At 39.7% G+C, this 17,384-nt stretch overlaps 1 protein-coding gene across 2 annotated transcripts in view; it reads left to right on the top strand.

Annotated features, from left to right (window-relative positions):
- Positions 1 to 265: 265 nt before the first annotated feature.
- The window catches only part of nploc4 (NPL4 homolog, ubiquitin recognition factor), a 61,359-nt gene continuing 44,240 nt past the window's right edge, over positions 266 to 17,384 (top strand). Inside the window, exons 1-5 of one of the 2 annotated variants that reach the window (XM_068004120.1) lie at positions 266 to 411; positions 5,945 to 6,025; positions 8,394 to 8,506; positions 13,065 to 13,256; positions 14,519 to 14,567. In XM_068004120.1, the coding sequence (XP_067860221.1) occupies positions 397 to 411; positions 5,945 to 6,025; positions 8,394 to 8,506; positions 13,065 to 13,256; positions 14,519 to 14,567 (450 nt within the window). In that variant the 5' untranslated portion in view covers positions 266 to 396. Of the gene's footprint in view, positions 412 to 5,943; positions 6,026 to 8,393; positions 8,507 to 13,064; positions 13,257 to 14,518; positions 14,568 to 17,384 lie in introns of those variants that run through there. The other variant, XM_068004121.1, reaches the window with a different exon arrangement.

The raw sequence follows: 17,384 nt of genomic DNA on the forward strand, positions 1-17,384 counted from the left end.
ACATTTTTTTTTGTGTGTTGGGGTTGGGGGTCAAAGATCTGTCGATAAAAACGAGTCCAATTAAATGTACTGCATTATGTTTGTATGAAAATCTAAGCCGATATGAGTTAGTAGGATATTATGAATAGATTACACAAATGCATATGGAGCAGTATGATAGTTTGTACCTTAAATTCAAACATCACTCACTTTGCAGTGTGAAAGGTTACACTGTGCACTGCGATTAATTGCAGGGAGGGAGAGAGAGAGGGAGAGGGGGGGGACTGCGTGCGCTGCGGATCTGTTTACTCTGCTCCGCTGCGCGGCGACGGACGGGTTTGCCGGTGACACGCGGAGTGACGGAGAAATTTGAAGCAAATTTTCGGTAAAAGGCGGAGGAGCGGCGCGCGGCCCGTCATGGCGGAGAACATGGTAAGTAACCGCCTCGGCTCGGCACTCGCACCGGGAGAGAGACGGCGCATTCAGCCTCCCGGGGCCTGACTCAGAATAACCGGCGGCCCCGATTCCCTCCCTTCCCCTAGCTGTCAGGTCGAAATGGGGTTTAGGGACACCCGGGAGCCGGGGCCACACACACACACACAGTCCCCCCTCTCCCCCCCAAGACAGGCCCGGCCCCGCGGCCCCGGCCCACCTGGACTTTATAATGTGAGGAGGAGGGGGGGGGGTGACTGCGGTTGGGGAGGAAGGTCGGGCTGGGCCGACCCCGACCCCCTGCTCTCCGGCTTGGAGCGACACGGGGTCCCGGTGAGATGGAGCAGCTTTATCCGCGTGTTGGTTGGTGCGGTTCCGCATCCCGGAGGGAGCCTTGTTTGGCTTCGATTTCGACCGTGTTCGGAGCAATGAGGCAGCAATTTGAGAAAATAAACCACGGGCCTTAACCAGATGTTGGAGGTATAGGCCGGGAAATGTGTGGGATTTCTTCCACCAAACTTAACATTTACCAATAAACAATACCACCTACAACACTGCTTAGAACAACGTTGAAATGTCTTAACGTTTTATCAATATGTGGACTTCACATAGCCTTGCTGACCGTCTTGAAATGGTTACTTAAAGTCAGTCTGTCCACAGTACAAAACATCGAATTGTGATTTCTACTGATCATGATGTTGACTACCACTGACTGAACTTTCTGTTCTGTAGATTAGTGGAGAATGGAGCCATAACAATTGTACTGGTATTTTCCAATCCTTTGTGTATACTGTCAGCACTGTTTGCACGGATGAGGCACTGGGTACGGCGTGAACAAAATTGTGTTTTCGGTTACTGCTGAAAACTGGGGAAAATATAACTAGGTACTGCTGCAAAGTCAAACTTTAAGGAACAGAATGATCAGATTTAACTGTAATTACATTATAGTTTTTGTGATTTTTTTTTAATGTTAGTATTCAGAATTGCTCTTCCAGCTGTTTAGGTTTTTTTTTGAAAAAGCTTAATTACTTTTTCTGTAGGATAGCTCATCTAATTGCTCAGTGGCAAAATAACTGCTTGCTCTGAGTCATAGGCCATTCATTCCTGGCCTGTATGTTTGATCCCTGGCCTATGCTGTTAGCTGATCTTGGCCTGCGTGGAGATGAACATGGAGAATGGCTAAAGCAAGGTGCTGGAGGACTTCTACCCCCTGTGGGGGTCATACACAGCATGAGTCAGCATTTTTTTTGAGGGGGGGGGAGATTTAATATATGTGTCACCATAGTTTGAGTAATTAAATCAGAGGACGAAGAAGACTTCGATTATATTGGAACAACCTTTTTTATTTTAAAAAACCTTTCTTCTAGCTGCTCATGTATTTGGAATGAGGCAGCAGATTGAAGCTAGGCCAAGAAAAAGATGTGGAGAAATCACATCTAATGAGTACTGTGTCCATATACTTTAGTCAGTAACAGTTCAATAAACCTCATTACTATACCTAACACTAAAATGACATGAGTTTAAAGATAATTACCTGGAGTTTAACTACTGAATTTAGTTGCCATTTCATAGCAGTTTTTTGTGTGGGAGTGGTGATATTTTTTTTAAAATTAGCTGGATGGGAGATTGGGGAAAAGACACATCATTTCTTTCCATTTTTTTTAGAAAAGGCTAGTAGCTGCACAATAAAAATGGACCAGTGCAACCTGTTCCTTGAGCTGAAAAACTGCTGTATGTTTGTCAGTGTATCTTAGAAGGATGAGACAAACTAATTTTAAAATGTTTTCATATAAGAAAATTAAAAGTAAAACTAGTCAATCTCCAGCGGCTTTACACATGGGGAGTCAAGACCAAGAGTAGTCGTCAGTGGACGTTGGGTTAAAGAGTGGGATAATTGGACTAAGGCACACAGATGGAATTCAGTAACAGAAAATACTGGGGACGCTCAGCAGGTCAGGCAGCTTCGGTAGAGAGAACAGACAAGTGAACGTTTTAAGTGTGGACCCTTTGTCAAAATGTGATCCATTTCCCATTTTAAAGTCACACTTTCTGTCCTTTTGTATAATCCCTTGATTTTATATTATTTATACTTAAAACACTGCAACTTGGGGAGCAGGAAAGGGAGCTCGTTGGAACTGAGTTTCTCTGCAGTACAGGCTAGGGACTGGGAGATATGAAACTGAGGCACTTCAGCGCTACCACTGTCAGGAAAGCGTAATTACATAAGCAGTTTCCATTATAAAAGTGGGCATAGGAATTTATAACGGGAGAGTTAATAGAAAAGTGTGACAAAAACATGACAATGGGAAATAAGATTTTGTAGTTAGGAATATATACAGTCAGGTGCATGTAGTGAATAGCCTTAGTACACAGGAAATTAGGAAATCAGCATCCCTTTTTAAAAAAAATCAAACTTATTAACATTTTTTCTGGTTTTGATTTTGGTTTTGTTTTTTGAATATTTAAACAGTGGTTGTTGATATTATTGGGGAACTGGCTAGGAAAAGTTTTTGAGCGCAACTGATAACTGAGATGAATTGGCATCAGTAACAATATGCTTTGGTGACTTTGTCATTTCAGTTGTGATAGTACAGTATCCTCGCAGTCAGTCTCAAACTCCTAACCAGTTTTCGCAAGATACTGTTACCACTCACTGTTCGAAAAAAGGTCATAACAAGGAAATGAACAATAAAAATCAAAGAAATATAGCACAATTAAGTTAATTTAAGGGAACCACTGGTTAAGTGAATCATCCTGTTCAATACAAAATGCCATCCATTCTAATATGCTGTAACTTTTTTGTTTTAGGGAGTCAGTCAAATCAAAAATATAAGCTAGCAGCACAAAATCTTTGTCTGTAGATTTGTTTAGATGCAATGTACAGTACTGTAGCTCAGATCAAACAGTTTAGCAAAAAGTAAGCACGTAACAAATGTTAAAACAAATCTATTTTTGTCTTTCAAAATGGGTGTATTTATAATCAAGTTGAAACAAAAATCTAAAAGAGAGTGCTAAATTTTTCATGATTGTGTAAAATAATTAAATTACATAAAACCTAAGCTGTTTTGAGTAAGTATATTTAATTAAACAATAATTTACAGTATAATTCATTTAGTGCTTTATCTATTTGTACTTTTCATATGCTTACACATTTCATATCTTGTAAATACCACACTTCAAGTTTGTATGTTGTAATATCGATCAGGGGATTATACTTCTTAATGAAATCATCTAAAGCAATCTAAGCATTTTGAACTAAAGTGATTCTTTTAACCAGATTTATTAAAACAGTGAAAGAAAAAGTGAACAGCGGTAACACGGTATCAATTTTACAGTTATTGTTCAGTTTAACAATCTCCAATTAAGTAGAAAACAATAAATAGTTGTGACTGCTGCACTAAACTGTAATCTGTTCTTTTATGTGGTTTTTTTTTGTCTCACCATCCGTGGAGCAATCTGACCTGACCATCTCTCTTCGAAGGGTTTAGAGGGACTATCCAATGTGAACCATCCGGAAAACCACTGGGACCAAACAAATTTAAACAACTATCTGTTGAATTCAAAGAGAAGCTGCCAATCAATCATTGAACAAATCCCCCAAGATGTTTGTATTTGAATTGAATGGCTTGGCCTGCTGTCTTGGACACCAGCCTGAGAAAAAATCAACTGAAATGTGTAAAATCTGTAAAATTTGTATCAGCATAAATTAAGAATGAAATTCTGAGTGAAGTTGTTTTTACATGATGGAATAAAGAAGCAAATACCATGTTAAATTTTGGGCATAATACTAATTTCTGTCAGTCACTTATGGCTTGTTTAATGGCAGGATTTAGAGAAATTGAATCAGAGAGAAAGAATTCCTCTTCTGAGTGCTAGCCTAAACTCAAATTTTATTCAAATTCAGTAGTTCAGAGAATTATGTTTGAATCACTGAATAGCATGTTTTTTGGATATTGTGCAACAAGTTGTAAGAAAAATAGAGTATTTTAACTGCATTTATACTGCACTTACTGGTTTGACATAGATGCCATTTTAGAGAAGTTCAAGCAGACAGCAGCAAGTTATGTTGCCCACGTTCATTACTTTTTATTCAGGCAAAGCAGAATTCAATGCATGCTTAAACGATTGCACAGAGTTTGCTCACCAGCTTCCATCTGCCTGTGATCTTTCTAGTGTTAGAAACTTAAATGGTTAACTAATGCCATTTTGGCTGCAGTAGCACTGCTCATCTTGTATCGTTGCAATCCAAAAGCTACACTGCAGCAAATCAAGATATATTGTACCTGCACTTTTTAAATGTTTCTGTAAAATATATTTTATTTTTCATAGTGTTCAGACAGATTTGTCCTGCTAATACAGCTGTGCAATATTATTATTTTTCTTCTTACCCATGGGGAGCCATTTGACATTTCTGGGCACTTCTCTCAGGTGCGATGGGAAGTTTGGTCTGTGATAACCAATGTCTGATGATTTTGCAACACAGATCGTTGGTATGGTAATGTGTTGTGGCATTTGTTTCAGATCTGACTCTTCACCATTCCCCTCCAAAGACGGATCCATCTTTTCCTCACCAGTTACAGATTATAATGGCCCAGTCCATGGACATTTTTTACAGACCTTGTCAATAGCTGCTTGACCTTCTGAGAATTGCACCAAATGGTTTAGGAAGAGATCTCTCCCTAATGATCTAATCTGGACAGTCTGTCAGACTTACAATGTAGGGAAAGGCAGAGTATGATTCAGTTAAGGCTGGAATTTGAGCTGTTTACCAGTTGTTGAGACTCCATTAGTCAAGCATTGTAGCTGCAGAGTTGCCATGTATTCTGTTTGTTTTTAAAGCTTACACTGCAGGCAACAGTTGATTATTAAAAATGAACTTGAGTGTGATTGCATTGTCACAGAACTGTGGTGGCCCATTTCAGGCTGTGTATGTACTCTTCACACATTGAAATTCAGTACTCTGGTCATAGTAGAGTTTATCCAGATGTTAGTTTAACAAAACAACCAAAAAAATAACCCCATGAGTTCTTGTTTGACGTAGGGATTTGATATTTGTATAAAGGAAACAAGCCCAGTCATGTCTCTTTATTTTGCCAATGGAGGGTTGATCTTTAATATGGTGGTGCAGTATGTACCTTAATTTTGTACTGTGGAATGGTAGAATATTTATTTGCAGATGCAAAGATGGGCTAAAATGGATAGGAAAAGAAAATAAGACTGGGAAACCTAAAATGACAACTGGCCAATGGAAAAAATATAACTCAAAATAGACACGATAACATTTGTATTTGAACTGTTTCAATCTGTTTTGATACAATAAGCATACAGCATTTAGCTGCTAGGTGTTATAGTCTACACCCTTTGTTTTAGTCTGCTTAAGTTCCATTGAAAATGTTTCAAATTGTCTTTAATTCTGTGTTGAAGGTCTTCAATTGCAGTTTAAACATCATGTAGGATCATATTCTGCTGTAGATGCTTTAACAAACATTGGCATGTTTGTGTGTACTTAAATATTTATTTAAACTTTTCATAGATTGTCCGCATCCAGTCACCGCATGGTATGAAACGGATAAATGTGGGAAAACGAGAAACAGGAGCCCAATTTTTGAACAAGGTAATTAGTTATTTTCTTCAAGGGAAGTTTGTTTGAGAAATTCAGTTAGACTTTTCAATTTTTGTATTTTTTTCCTTAAGTTTATCAATTTGATTTTTAAGTACTTTTGGTAAATATTATTGTGAAAAAAATAAGACTGTCACTTTTTCACTTTGTTTCTGTAGCCAATTTATTGATGGTAACTGAATTTTGTTTGTAAATTCCTGTTCCTTTAATAATGAAATGTTTTTACCATCCCAATTCCACACACATTTATAACCTGTTGCACTGACTCCTGCTAATTATTATATATATGTAATATTGTGCATCCAGCATGTCCATCATACTTGAAGCACCACATATACTTGCACCTGATTGATGATATTTCAGCCAATGAAACAGCAACTGAGCTGATAGGAAAACAAATGATGAACAAGTCGCCTCTCTCCAAGGGGAGGAAAAGGAAATTTCCAAGTAACTGCCAATCTACAAAATTCTGTCAGCAATAGCAATCAGCCTTTCATTGATCTCGGGATGTGTCTATTTACAGCACTTGGCCTTTGTGGCCTTAAAGGATTGATCAGAAAAAACACAGATCCACCTTAGCAGCAGACAGCTTTCCTCAAGGCCGTCTCATTACGCCTGTTGGGAAAGGATAAGGACCTAAACTCTTCTCTCATTATATAATACGTTGTGTGTTACATGATATCGTGCTCCCGTCAATATAAAATTGTAAACTAAAAAGGAAAAATTGCAAATGCCGGAAATCTGAAATAAAAACAGAAGCTACTTGAAATCCATAGCAAGTCAGTCAGCATCTGTCAGGCGACAAGATACGTTATGATGTTTTGGTTACATTACTCTTCTTCATAACCCATGTAGTTTCTTACTTGCTATAAACCATGCCGCAGATGTCAGTTTATACAATTTGAGTAATATCAAGAGCATGAATTAAATATAATAATGAAGACTCAGTACTGATGTTTTAATAAAGTTGGGAAAACGCAACAGAACAGTAAACTTATGCTTTTTGAATTGACTGGTTAAGCAGTACTTAGCTATAACTGTTCCCAAGTTTTGATTATCTTAACTCTGTCAGATTACCATTAGCTGTACTTGCAAGAAATTATCCACGTAGGGAGTTACAAACATAATATTGTGAATTTCTGATGTGTGTTAAAGCTGCTGGGGTAAATAAACTATTCACTAGCAGAAAAATAACGCCCATTACCACTTAGTTTATGTAAGTGCATATGCAAGATGGTTAACAATGGCAAGGCCCAGGATAGTGCTTAAGACTTTGGAATCTCAAAGAAAGATTTCTTCTGTTTGTAGCAAAATCATAAACATATTCTTGTCTTAATAGTTTTGCTACAAGTGCACATAGAGGAAATGTTTCCACTTCATGGCTTTGGCTTGGATTTTCTCAGGCACACAAAAGCTAGCAGTTCCTAGTAGGACTGCTGAAGAGAAATATCTTCTTTTTTCCCTGCAAAATCTGCCCTACTTTCCAGCCCCTTCCCTCCTGCCCCAGTTTGTGTTGGTAGTACTTGGGGAGAGGAGGAAAGAGAGACTACAATAGGATTATACCATTTTATAAAAAAAATTATAAAATGTAATTATAAGGTTTGTTCTTGAATTGCATTATGTGTTGAATCTGAGAGGGTGTTTGCCTTTCTCAGAGGCATGTCACTCCATTGTTTGAAACAAAACTTGAAATGAGAAAAATATTGAATGCAGTTATCATTTAATTTCTGCAAACTTGCAAAACATGAGGCAGATTAGGAAAAGAATTGGCTTTACTAAATAACAGATGTCATTTGGGGACATATGAACTGCTGCAATTGGGACTCTCTTCCTTGCCTCCATTATGCGGAACTCCAAATTACTTATGATAAATTTCGATTTTATGGTTAAAATATTTAGAGAAAACAAATTATTTTGTATTATTTGTATTTTAATTCTCTGCTTTGGGAGAGGGGGACTGAAGAAGTAGAAAAGCAATGCAAAACATGACCATTTCTAATTTGTTTTGAAACGTGGGAACTTGCCCTGTTTGAATTGTGAAGTGCAGATCTCAGGAGCTGCCAATGCTAGAATTTGTCAGCTCAGTTGCGTTAAGTTTTCACCAAGATCTGCGGTTACTCTGTTATGAAGGTGAAGTGTTATACTTCAGGAAGTTGGGGAAGAGAGGAAGGATTGGTTGATGGTTCCTGTTCAGTCTGCAGAAGAAGCATGTTTCTTGTTTTCTTATCACAAATCAGGAGTGGTAGAGAGGTCTGCATACGGGTCAGTAGCTGCACGTTTAGATCAAAGCATGCATAAAGTCCTGAAGTTTTAACTTTTCACGTTCTAATTGTAATTTAGTTTATTTTTCTTTTCTTTTTAGGTTGCAAAGGAATTTGGCTGTTCTAACAATGGCTTTTCTGTATACCTTAACAGAAATAAAACTGGAGAGATCTCCCCAACGACGAGTAAATCACTCTCTTTGCTTAAAATTAAGTACGTGCTGGTATTTAACCATTTTTAGTACTAATGAATACCTTTTCAACACATAGACATCGTGAAAAGAAATGAATGGGCATGGGAAGCTTTGAGATACTTATAAAAAATAGTTCCTGATAACTGAAAATGTAACCAGTATTAAAGTGGACAAAAAACTTATCTCCGATCACTTTTGTCATTAGGTGCTTTGGATTTATTGAAGCTTGGCAAGTATTAGTGAGAAAGTGACTTAATTCCTACAGGATTCCTTTTACGAGCTATATACCTAAAGTTGTGAGTGAGATCAGTTGTTTGCAATTTTACAGAAAATTTACAGAATCATGCAATGCAATCTTCAAAACATCAGTAAAAACCATATGTAACAAAAACAGGTTTTCACTTATTCAAGCACCATAAACCAGTGGCACTACTTATAATAATTTGATAGAAATTAATTTCCTGTCATTGGAGAAAAGATTAAAAAGCGTGCGCACATTTTGTCTGACTGAGAGGTTGTCCTGGGGGACCAGGAAGTACACCAGTAGCTTGAGGTGAGGATATCTGATTTTTGTTTTCCTCATAAGGAAGCATTTGGCCTTTATTGTCTGTCAAGAAATAGATCCTTGTAGACTGCTTTATTTATAGGTTGTAAACAATTTTACAACACCAAGTTATAGTCCAACGATTTTATTTTTAATCCCACAAGCTTTCGGGGGCTTTCCCCTTCCTCAGGCGGTGTGGAAAAGACAATTTCGAATCCTTTGCATTTTAAGATCACAGAACAAAGCCTGGTGATTACTGCCCGTTGCCAAGGCAATCACAGTGAGCAGACAGAAAGGTGTCATCTAAAAGGCCACTGAATATACAACCCCCCAAAAAAAAAGAGAGAGAGAGAGAGAGAGAGAGATAAGGAAGACAGTCAATGACCCGTTATATTAAAAACAGATAACATTTGTTCGCTGGTGGGGTTACGTGTAGTGTGACATGAACCCAAGATCCCGGTTGAGGCCGTCCTCATGGGTGCGGAACTTGGCTATTAATTTCTGCTCGACGATTTTGCGTTGTCGTGTGTCTCGAAGGCCGTCTTGGAGTACGCTTACCCGAAGGTTGGTGGCTGAATGTCCTTGACTGCTGAAGTGTTCCCCGACAGGGAGAGAACCCTCCTGTTTGGCGATTGTTGCGCGGTGTCCGTTCATCCGTTGTCGCAGCGTCTGCATGGTCTCGCCAATGTACCATGCTCTGGGGCATCCTTTCCTCCAACGTATGAGGTAGACAACGTTGGCCGAGTCACAGGAGTATGAACCGTGCACCTGGTGGGTGGTGTCCTCTCGTGTGATGGTGGTATCTGTGTCGATGATCTGGCATGTCTTGCAGAGGTTACCGTGGCAGGGTTGTGTGGTGTCGTGGACGCTGTTCTCCTGAAGGCTGGGTAATTTGCTGCGAACGATGGTTTGTTTGAGGTTGGGTGGCTGTTTAAAGGCGAGTAGTGGAGGTGTGGGGATGGCCATAGCGAGGTGTTCGTCATCATTGATGACATGTTGAAGGCTGCGGAGAACATGGCGTAGTTTCTCCGCTCCGGGGAAGTACTGGACGACGAAGGGTACTCTGTTGGTTGCGTCCCGTGTTAGTCTTCTGAGGAGATCTACGCGATTTTTCGCTGTGGCCCGTCGGAACTGTCGATCGATGAGTCGAGCATCATACCCCGTTCTTACTAGGGCGTCTTTCAGCGTCCGTAGGTGTCCATCGCGTTCCTCCTCGTCTGAGCAGACCCTGTGTATTCGCAGGGCCTGTCCATAGGGGATGGCCTCTTTGACGTGGTTAGGGTGGAAGCTGGAAAAGTGGAGCATTGTGAGATTGTCCGTGGGCTTGCGGTAGAGTGAGGTGCTGAGGTGCCCGTCTTTGATGGAGATTCGTGTGTCCAAGAAAGAAACCGATTCTGAGGAGTAGTCCATGGTGAGCTTGATGGTGGGATGAAACTTGTTGATGTTATCGTGTAGTCTCTTTAGTGATTCCTCACCGTGGGTCCATAGAAAGAAAATGTCGTCGATGTATCTGGTGTATAGTGTTGGTTGGAGGTCCTGTGCAGTGAAGAAGTCCTGCTCGAACTTGTGCATGAAAATGTTGGCGTATTGGGGTGCGAATTTGGTCCCCATAGCTGTTGCGTGTGTTTGGGTAAAGAACTGGTTATTGAAGGTGAAGACATTGTGATCCAGGATGAAGCGGATGAGTTGTAGGATGGCGTCTGGAGATTGGCTGTTGTTGGTGTTGAGTATTGATGCTGTCGCAGCGATGCCGTCATCGTGGGGGATACTGGTGTATAATGCCGAGACGTCCATCGTGGTGAGAAGTGTTCCTGGTTCAACAGGTCCGTGGGTACTGAGTTTTTGTAGAAAGTCTGTAGTGTCGTGACAGAAGCTGGGGGTTCCCTGCACGATGGGTTTCAGGATGCCCTCGATGTATCCAGAGAGGTTCTCACACAGGGTTCCGTTGCCTGATACGATAGGACGTCTGGGTGTGTTGGCTTTGTGTATCTTTGGGAGGCAGTAGAAGTCTCCCACGCGGGGAGTACGTGGGATGAGAGTGTGTAGGATGTTTTGAAGGTCTGGATCGAAGGTCTTGATCAGTTTGTTGAGCTGATGGGTGTGTTCTTTGGTCAGGTCTGCGGGTAACCGTCTGTAGTGTTCCTGGTTGTCCAGTTGTCGGTATGCTTCTTTGCAATAGTCCGTTCTGTTCTGTATGACGATGGCTCCTCCTTTGTCCGCTGGTTTGTTGACGATGTTGCGGTTGGTCTTGAGAGCTTTGATGGCGTTGCGTTGTGCTCGGGTGACATTCTGGACTGTCTTCCGAGTGCGGCTGATGAATCTGGCATAGACGCATTTCCTGACAGCTTGAGCATACGTGTCAAGCTGAGGGCAGCGACCCTCTGGAGGAGTCCAGTGAGACTCTTTCCTCTTCGGTTGCTGTATCGCGGATCCCTCTGACACAGATACCACCATCACACGAGAGGACACCACCCACCAGGTGCACGGTTCATACTCCTGTGACTCGGCCAACGTTGTCTACCTCATACGTTGCAGGAAAGGATGCCCCAGAGCATGGTACATTGGCGAGACCATGCAGACGCTGCGACAACGGATGAACGGACACCGCGCAACAATCGCCAAACAGGAGGGTTCTCTCCCTGTCGGGGAACACTTCAGCAGTCATGGACATTCAGCCACCGACCTTCGGGTAAGCGTACTCCAAGGCGGCCTTCGAGACACACGACAACGCAAAATCGTCGAGCAGAAATTAATAGCCAAGTTCCGCACCCATGAGGACGGCCTCAACCGGGATCGTGGGTTCATGTCACACTACACGTAACCCCACCAGCGAACAAATGTTATCTGTTTTTAATATAACGGGTCATTGACTGTCTTCCTTATCTCTTTTTTTGGGGGGTTGTATATTCAGTGGCCTTTTAGATGACACCTTTCTGTCTGCTCACTGTGATTGCCTTGGCAACGGGCAGTAATCACCAGGCTTTGTTCTGTGATCTTAAAATGCAAAGGATTCGAAATTGTCTTTTCCACACCGCCTGAGGAAGGGGAAAGCCCCCGAAAGCTTGTGGGATTAAAAATAAAATCGTTGGACTATAACTTGGTGTTGTAAAATTGTTTACAATTGTTAACCCCAGTCCATCACCGGCATCTCCACATCATTATTTATAGGTGGAAAGGCTGAAGAGTGAGTGCAGCTGAAGGGCAATTGTTTTTTTGCTCTTATTCAGCTATAAACTTTTATTGCTTTCTACGGGTGGAAAACCATTAAAAAATGATAGTTGACTCAAGAAAAAAACAATTCCTTCTTAGTAGTTACAAGTATTCTGAATTTCTGGAAATAATGATTATGGTTATTGTGTCTTTGATAGCCATTTTGAGTTTTTTTTGAACACTATGTAAAACAACCTCTTGCATGAAATTTGGCCGAGTATCATCGGTTGTTTGTCAATGGGTAAGCCATCATGACCTGGCCTGACACTGACCACATGCAAACAATTCCAGAAGAGGCCACTGGATGGCGATCAGGTCCAGGGACCCTGGTCAGCTATATTTCCACCCCCCACACACCTAGTGTAAGGATGCAAGGGCATATTTTGATAATGTGGGAAATGTCAAAAGATAATTAAAACTCAAATATTGGGAGGGCCTCCATTTCTCCCTAAACCATGAACCCTAGCTTTTGTGATGTGTAGTAAAACATGAGATTTAGATATTTATCAGAAACTTTACCCAGAGAAAACTCAAGAGAATAACTTTGAATATTAATGAAAATAAGCCCAAAATTTTTATCTGCAGTGAAGTTCATTGGTAGATGTTGGTGTGTTACATTTTTAAAAAAAAACTCTACATGAGGTTGTTTGAAGATACGCTCAGGTTTCCAAAAGTATCAAAGGTTGCTTTCTCAGTAAGGAGTGCTTTTAATTTGAACCATTGTATTGTGACTTTGTGTCTTTGGTTTCAGTATTTAAATGCAGTATTCAGTATTTTTGACAGATTTAAGCCCAGTAATTTGTTCTTAATATCTTTTTCCTTAGACATGGAGACATGCTGTTCCTCTTTCCATCAAGTGACGCTGGGCCTTCCACTCAGGTTATGGAGACTTCGGTGCAGCCTCATGGAGGGTCCCGAGTTACAACCCCGTCTACAATACATGTTGTGGAGGATGAAATTGACCAGTATCTAATCAAACAGGATGGAAAGATTTACAGAAACAGGGACCAGCAACAGTAAGATTTTCTGAACTGAAACCTACAGAATATCATTAATTATGTATGTTTTATGTATTATAGAATGATACAGTAACTGAGTTTGAATCATGGGGCTGTAAATTAAGGTGAGAGGTAACCTTTTAAAGCTCAAGCCACTTATGAACAACCTCGGTACCCAAGAGTTTATTAACTTTTTTGATCCTAGGTCACCACCATGGTTCTTAAATTGATTCTTGGGAGATCTCCATTGAGTGGTCTAGGTTTGCACAAGTCTCCCCGCTCCAACTACTCCTTTGATTTTTGCCTCCGTCTGAGCTGCACTCAATGTTTCCACATAGTAACTGAGAACACAAGCTTTAGCTGTGTTGAGTGTTACTGACATGAACTCGTGTTGACAGTTCTGTGGCATCACCATGTTGCACCCATGAACCCCTAAATTGTAAGGTATAAACTTACTCCCTAATGTTATAGTACAGTGAAAGCTTAGTTAAATTGCATTGTTGGAGCAAGATGAAATTGTGACACAATATACAATCTTAACCAGGTTTGACATCCATTTGCACGATAGAAGATTGAGATAAAATGGTTTTAAAATTATGCAACGGTAATTTGTTCCATAATAGTGACTTTAGGTTTTAACTTGTTTTACAGCTTTTGTTTTAGGGTGAATTGAACATCTCTGACTGAGAATAATAAAATGTGTCAGAAATTACTGCAGGTTTGCAAGAAAGCAACTTGTATGTACGTGGAATTTCCCTAAAATTGTATTACAGAAGTCTGTTTATCGTGTGATCTGGAAGATTTTTTCCATTGATGTATGACTGAGGAGTTAGCCAACTTGTTTGATCTGCCTTGGTGTATATTGATCACTTCGACTTGGCTAATTATTAGGTGACATTATAGGTGACATTAGATGAGATATAAGTGATACATGTCTTTGCAATCCACAATAAAATAGTAAAGAACGTAGCAATAGTAAATATTTTTCAGTGCTGTTGTGGAAAACTAAGACATAAGTGGGTAGACTATGACTTTGTGCGATAATATAAAATGGATGATAGCGAGTTGGCAGCCTGTTGTACATCTCTCCTGACTTCAACAGAAATAAAAATCGGGAGAGTTGCAAAATGGGCTGCTGATTTGCTATGACCCGGTTTTACTATCGCACATTCAAAATCCACCCCATTCAACATAAAGAGTACTCTTCATTCAACATAGTGTTTTGTTTTCAGAATTACATCCTTTATGTTAAACTTTATTTCGGTTTGTGTTTTTGGTAGGTGCCGACATGGTCCGCTGGGCAAATGTGTTCATTGTGTACCACTGGAGGTAAGGAAGTCACATCAGTATAGTTTTTCCAGAATTTATATTATTGTCCAAGAAATATTGATCAAGGCAGTTTGAACTGCTTTTGTCATCACCATAGTGGGTAGATGAAAGGACATTTCTGACTATGGTACTCTTAACTCATCACCCTGGTGTGTTAATAGTGGGCATGGACCCAAGCTTCTGTCCAAAGCCTTCTATCTGAGAGGCAAGAGTGACAACAACTGAGCCAATTGTGATGTTTACTTTTGTACAATTGAGGGGGATATTCTGTAAATCAAATATATTAAAAGTCACTATTTTCAATCCAGTAATGTGATGGAAAATATATTCGAAATCGGATATCCCAATATAATATACTTTTCCACAAAAGACATAAAGTATTGAAGTCAGGCGGTGACACAGATTTGTGCATTTTGAACATTTTGTTGCGGATCAGAATGCCTAAGAAATGTTCAACCTTTGTTCCGATTCCAACAAATGATACTTTCAGTAGTGGTGTCAGTATGGGTCTTTGTGTTTTACTGGCTAGTTCTTATTCATGTGTGTGTTAAGTGCACAGGGTTGTCAATCATTGTTAGAATTTAAACCAGCAATTAGGAAAATGTAAGAGTACATGTGGACTCTTGAAGAACACTCAGCTTTTTTTTAATGTGGTAAACTCTTTGAATTAGTACCTACATTTAGTAGCTTAAAAAGACTAATTAGTATAATACAATGAAATGCCATAATTTTACCTCAGCCCTGGGTTTAGATTCGCTCGAGGTAGACAAGGTCCCATAAGAAATAGGGCTGGACATTTTTCATTCTGTTTTATTAGTCTACAGCACAGACTTGCCCACACCTCTTCACTAATTGACATTTTTTAATCCTGTGATTTTGTGCTGGCAAAATAATTGTAAAACCCCTTATGAAGGGCAATTAGGGATGGGCAATAAATGCTGGCCTTGCCAGCGACGCCCACATCCCATGAACAAATAATAAAAAAAGAGTGCTGTGCATTTTCTACTTTTATTTGTTATTCAGTTAACATGCACTTAAACCTGTCTCCTCCTTTACAAATCGATTCTTTACATTTTGTTTCTTGGAGTGCCGCATACAGACAAATGCTATCAGCTTAGAACAAAAAACAATCCCCTCAGGGTTTTTGATGCCATCATATTAATCTTCTGGTAGTTTGTAATAGAATTTAGTGAACAATTGATTTTAATGCATAATTCAGTAAGCTGTTAATGCAGTCTTGGCTAAAATATCTGTTACGTGGACTGTGATGTGAAAAATCTTGCTGTTTTTCAAGTGGTTTAAACAAAATTCCATATTGATACGGCTTGAATTTTTATCAACCTGAAGTGTAATATTTCAGTGTTCCATTTGTTTTCAATCCAGCTAAAAGCAAACTATAGTTACCTTTTAACCCATTCTTTGTCATGAACCTGTACAGTAGAATGTTCATTATCCATACAGCCTGGTTTTAAAAAAAATAAGTTTGTTTTTATTTCGAAACCCTTTCGCTGTGTGCGCTACCGATCTCTTTAAAGCTACAGAAAAAGGATTGGTTGGTATTGGTGAGAAAATGGAAGGAAAATAAATCTCCAAAAGAGATTACAGTAAGGGGTAATAAAAACAGAAAATGCAGCAAATGTGTAGCAGGCCTGTCCACATCTGTAAAGGGAAAAGACAGTTTAATATTTTAAGAACATAAAATCCAAAGATGATCAAGCAGTTTTGTAGGGTGGAAGAGAGGAAAAAAAAAGTGAGGGGGAAGAGAATAGATGCTCTTTAACGGAAAAAAATAATAGGTTGAATAACTTAACTGCTTAAAAGAAAAATGAGCGCCTGTTGGCATAAAAAAAAATCATAGGCAATGAAAAGACATTAGAAGAACAAAAGAATGTATAATAGCTAAGCGAAAAGCATGAGAGAAGCTCATACAAGAAAAAAGAAATGGTTGGGGGGCAGGGGGAGAGAAAAGATGCTTAAATGATAACAGGAAATGCTGGTAACATGCACAGTAGGTCCATAAAAAAGAGGAAAAAAAACAGACTAACACAGCGTAGATGCAGCGCCCCGCCCCCCCAGTGTTGTGTTATGACAAAGCGTTAACCTGCCTTCCCCCTGGATTCTCACGGAACCACACTCCCTGCTTAAAGTTTTAAGCTAACTAGAGTGCTGGAAAGAGCTCAGAAGAAAGATGAGGTACTGTTCCTGAGCTTGCCTTGAGCTTGGTTGGAACAGTATAGGAGTCCAAAGACTGAGAAACTCACATTATGTTTGATAAAATTATGGGGTGTGTGTGCTTTTTAAAATACATATTCGTTGAAAATTCAGATAGATAAAGCCATAAAAATGGCCAATAGTATTTTGGGTTTTATAAATAGGTGAATAGATGATCAGCATAAATAAATTTATACAAGCAGTGGTTAGCACAGATAGAGTACTGTTTGCAGTTTTAGTGCCCCATTATGGAATAGACATTAAAGTCAAATGGTTCACTAAGATGACACCAGGGATGGGAAACTATAATTGAGAGACTTAATACTGGGACTATTTTCATTGGATCAGAAAAGACCAAGAGGAAATTTAATAGAGGTTTTTAAATTTATGAAGGATTTTGATAGGTTAACTAGGGAAAGACTATTTCCTCTGGCTGGGTTGTTGATGATGAGGGGGTCACAGTTTAAAATTGTCATTGAGAGAAAAGGAGAATTTTTTTGATGCAAAGAGATATTGCATGCAATGTTTTGCCACAGGAAAAATATATAAATCATTGAAGCAGAGGAAGATACAGGGCTGTGGGGTCAGAACAGAGAAGTGGGATTA

The sequence above is a fragment of the Heptranchias perlo genome, chromosome 23, assembly GCF_035084215.1.
Source record: "Heptranchias perlo isolate sHepPer1 chromosome 23, sHepPer1.hap1, whole genome shotgun sequence".
Taxonomy (NCBI): Eukaryota; Metazoa; Chordata; class Chondrichthyes; order Hexanchiformes; family Hexanchidae; genus Heptranchias; species Heptranchias perlo.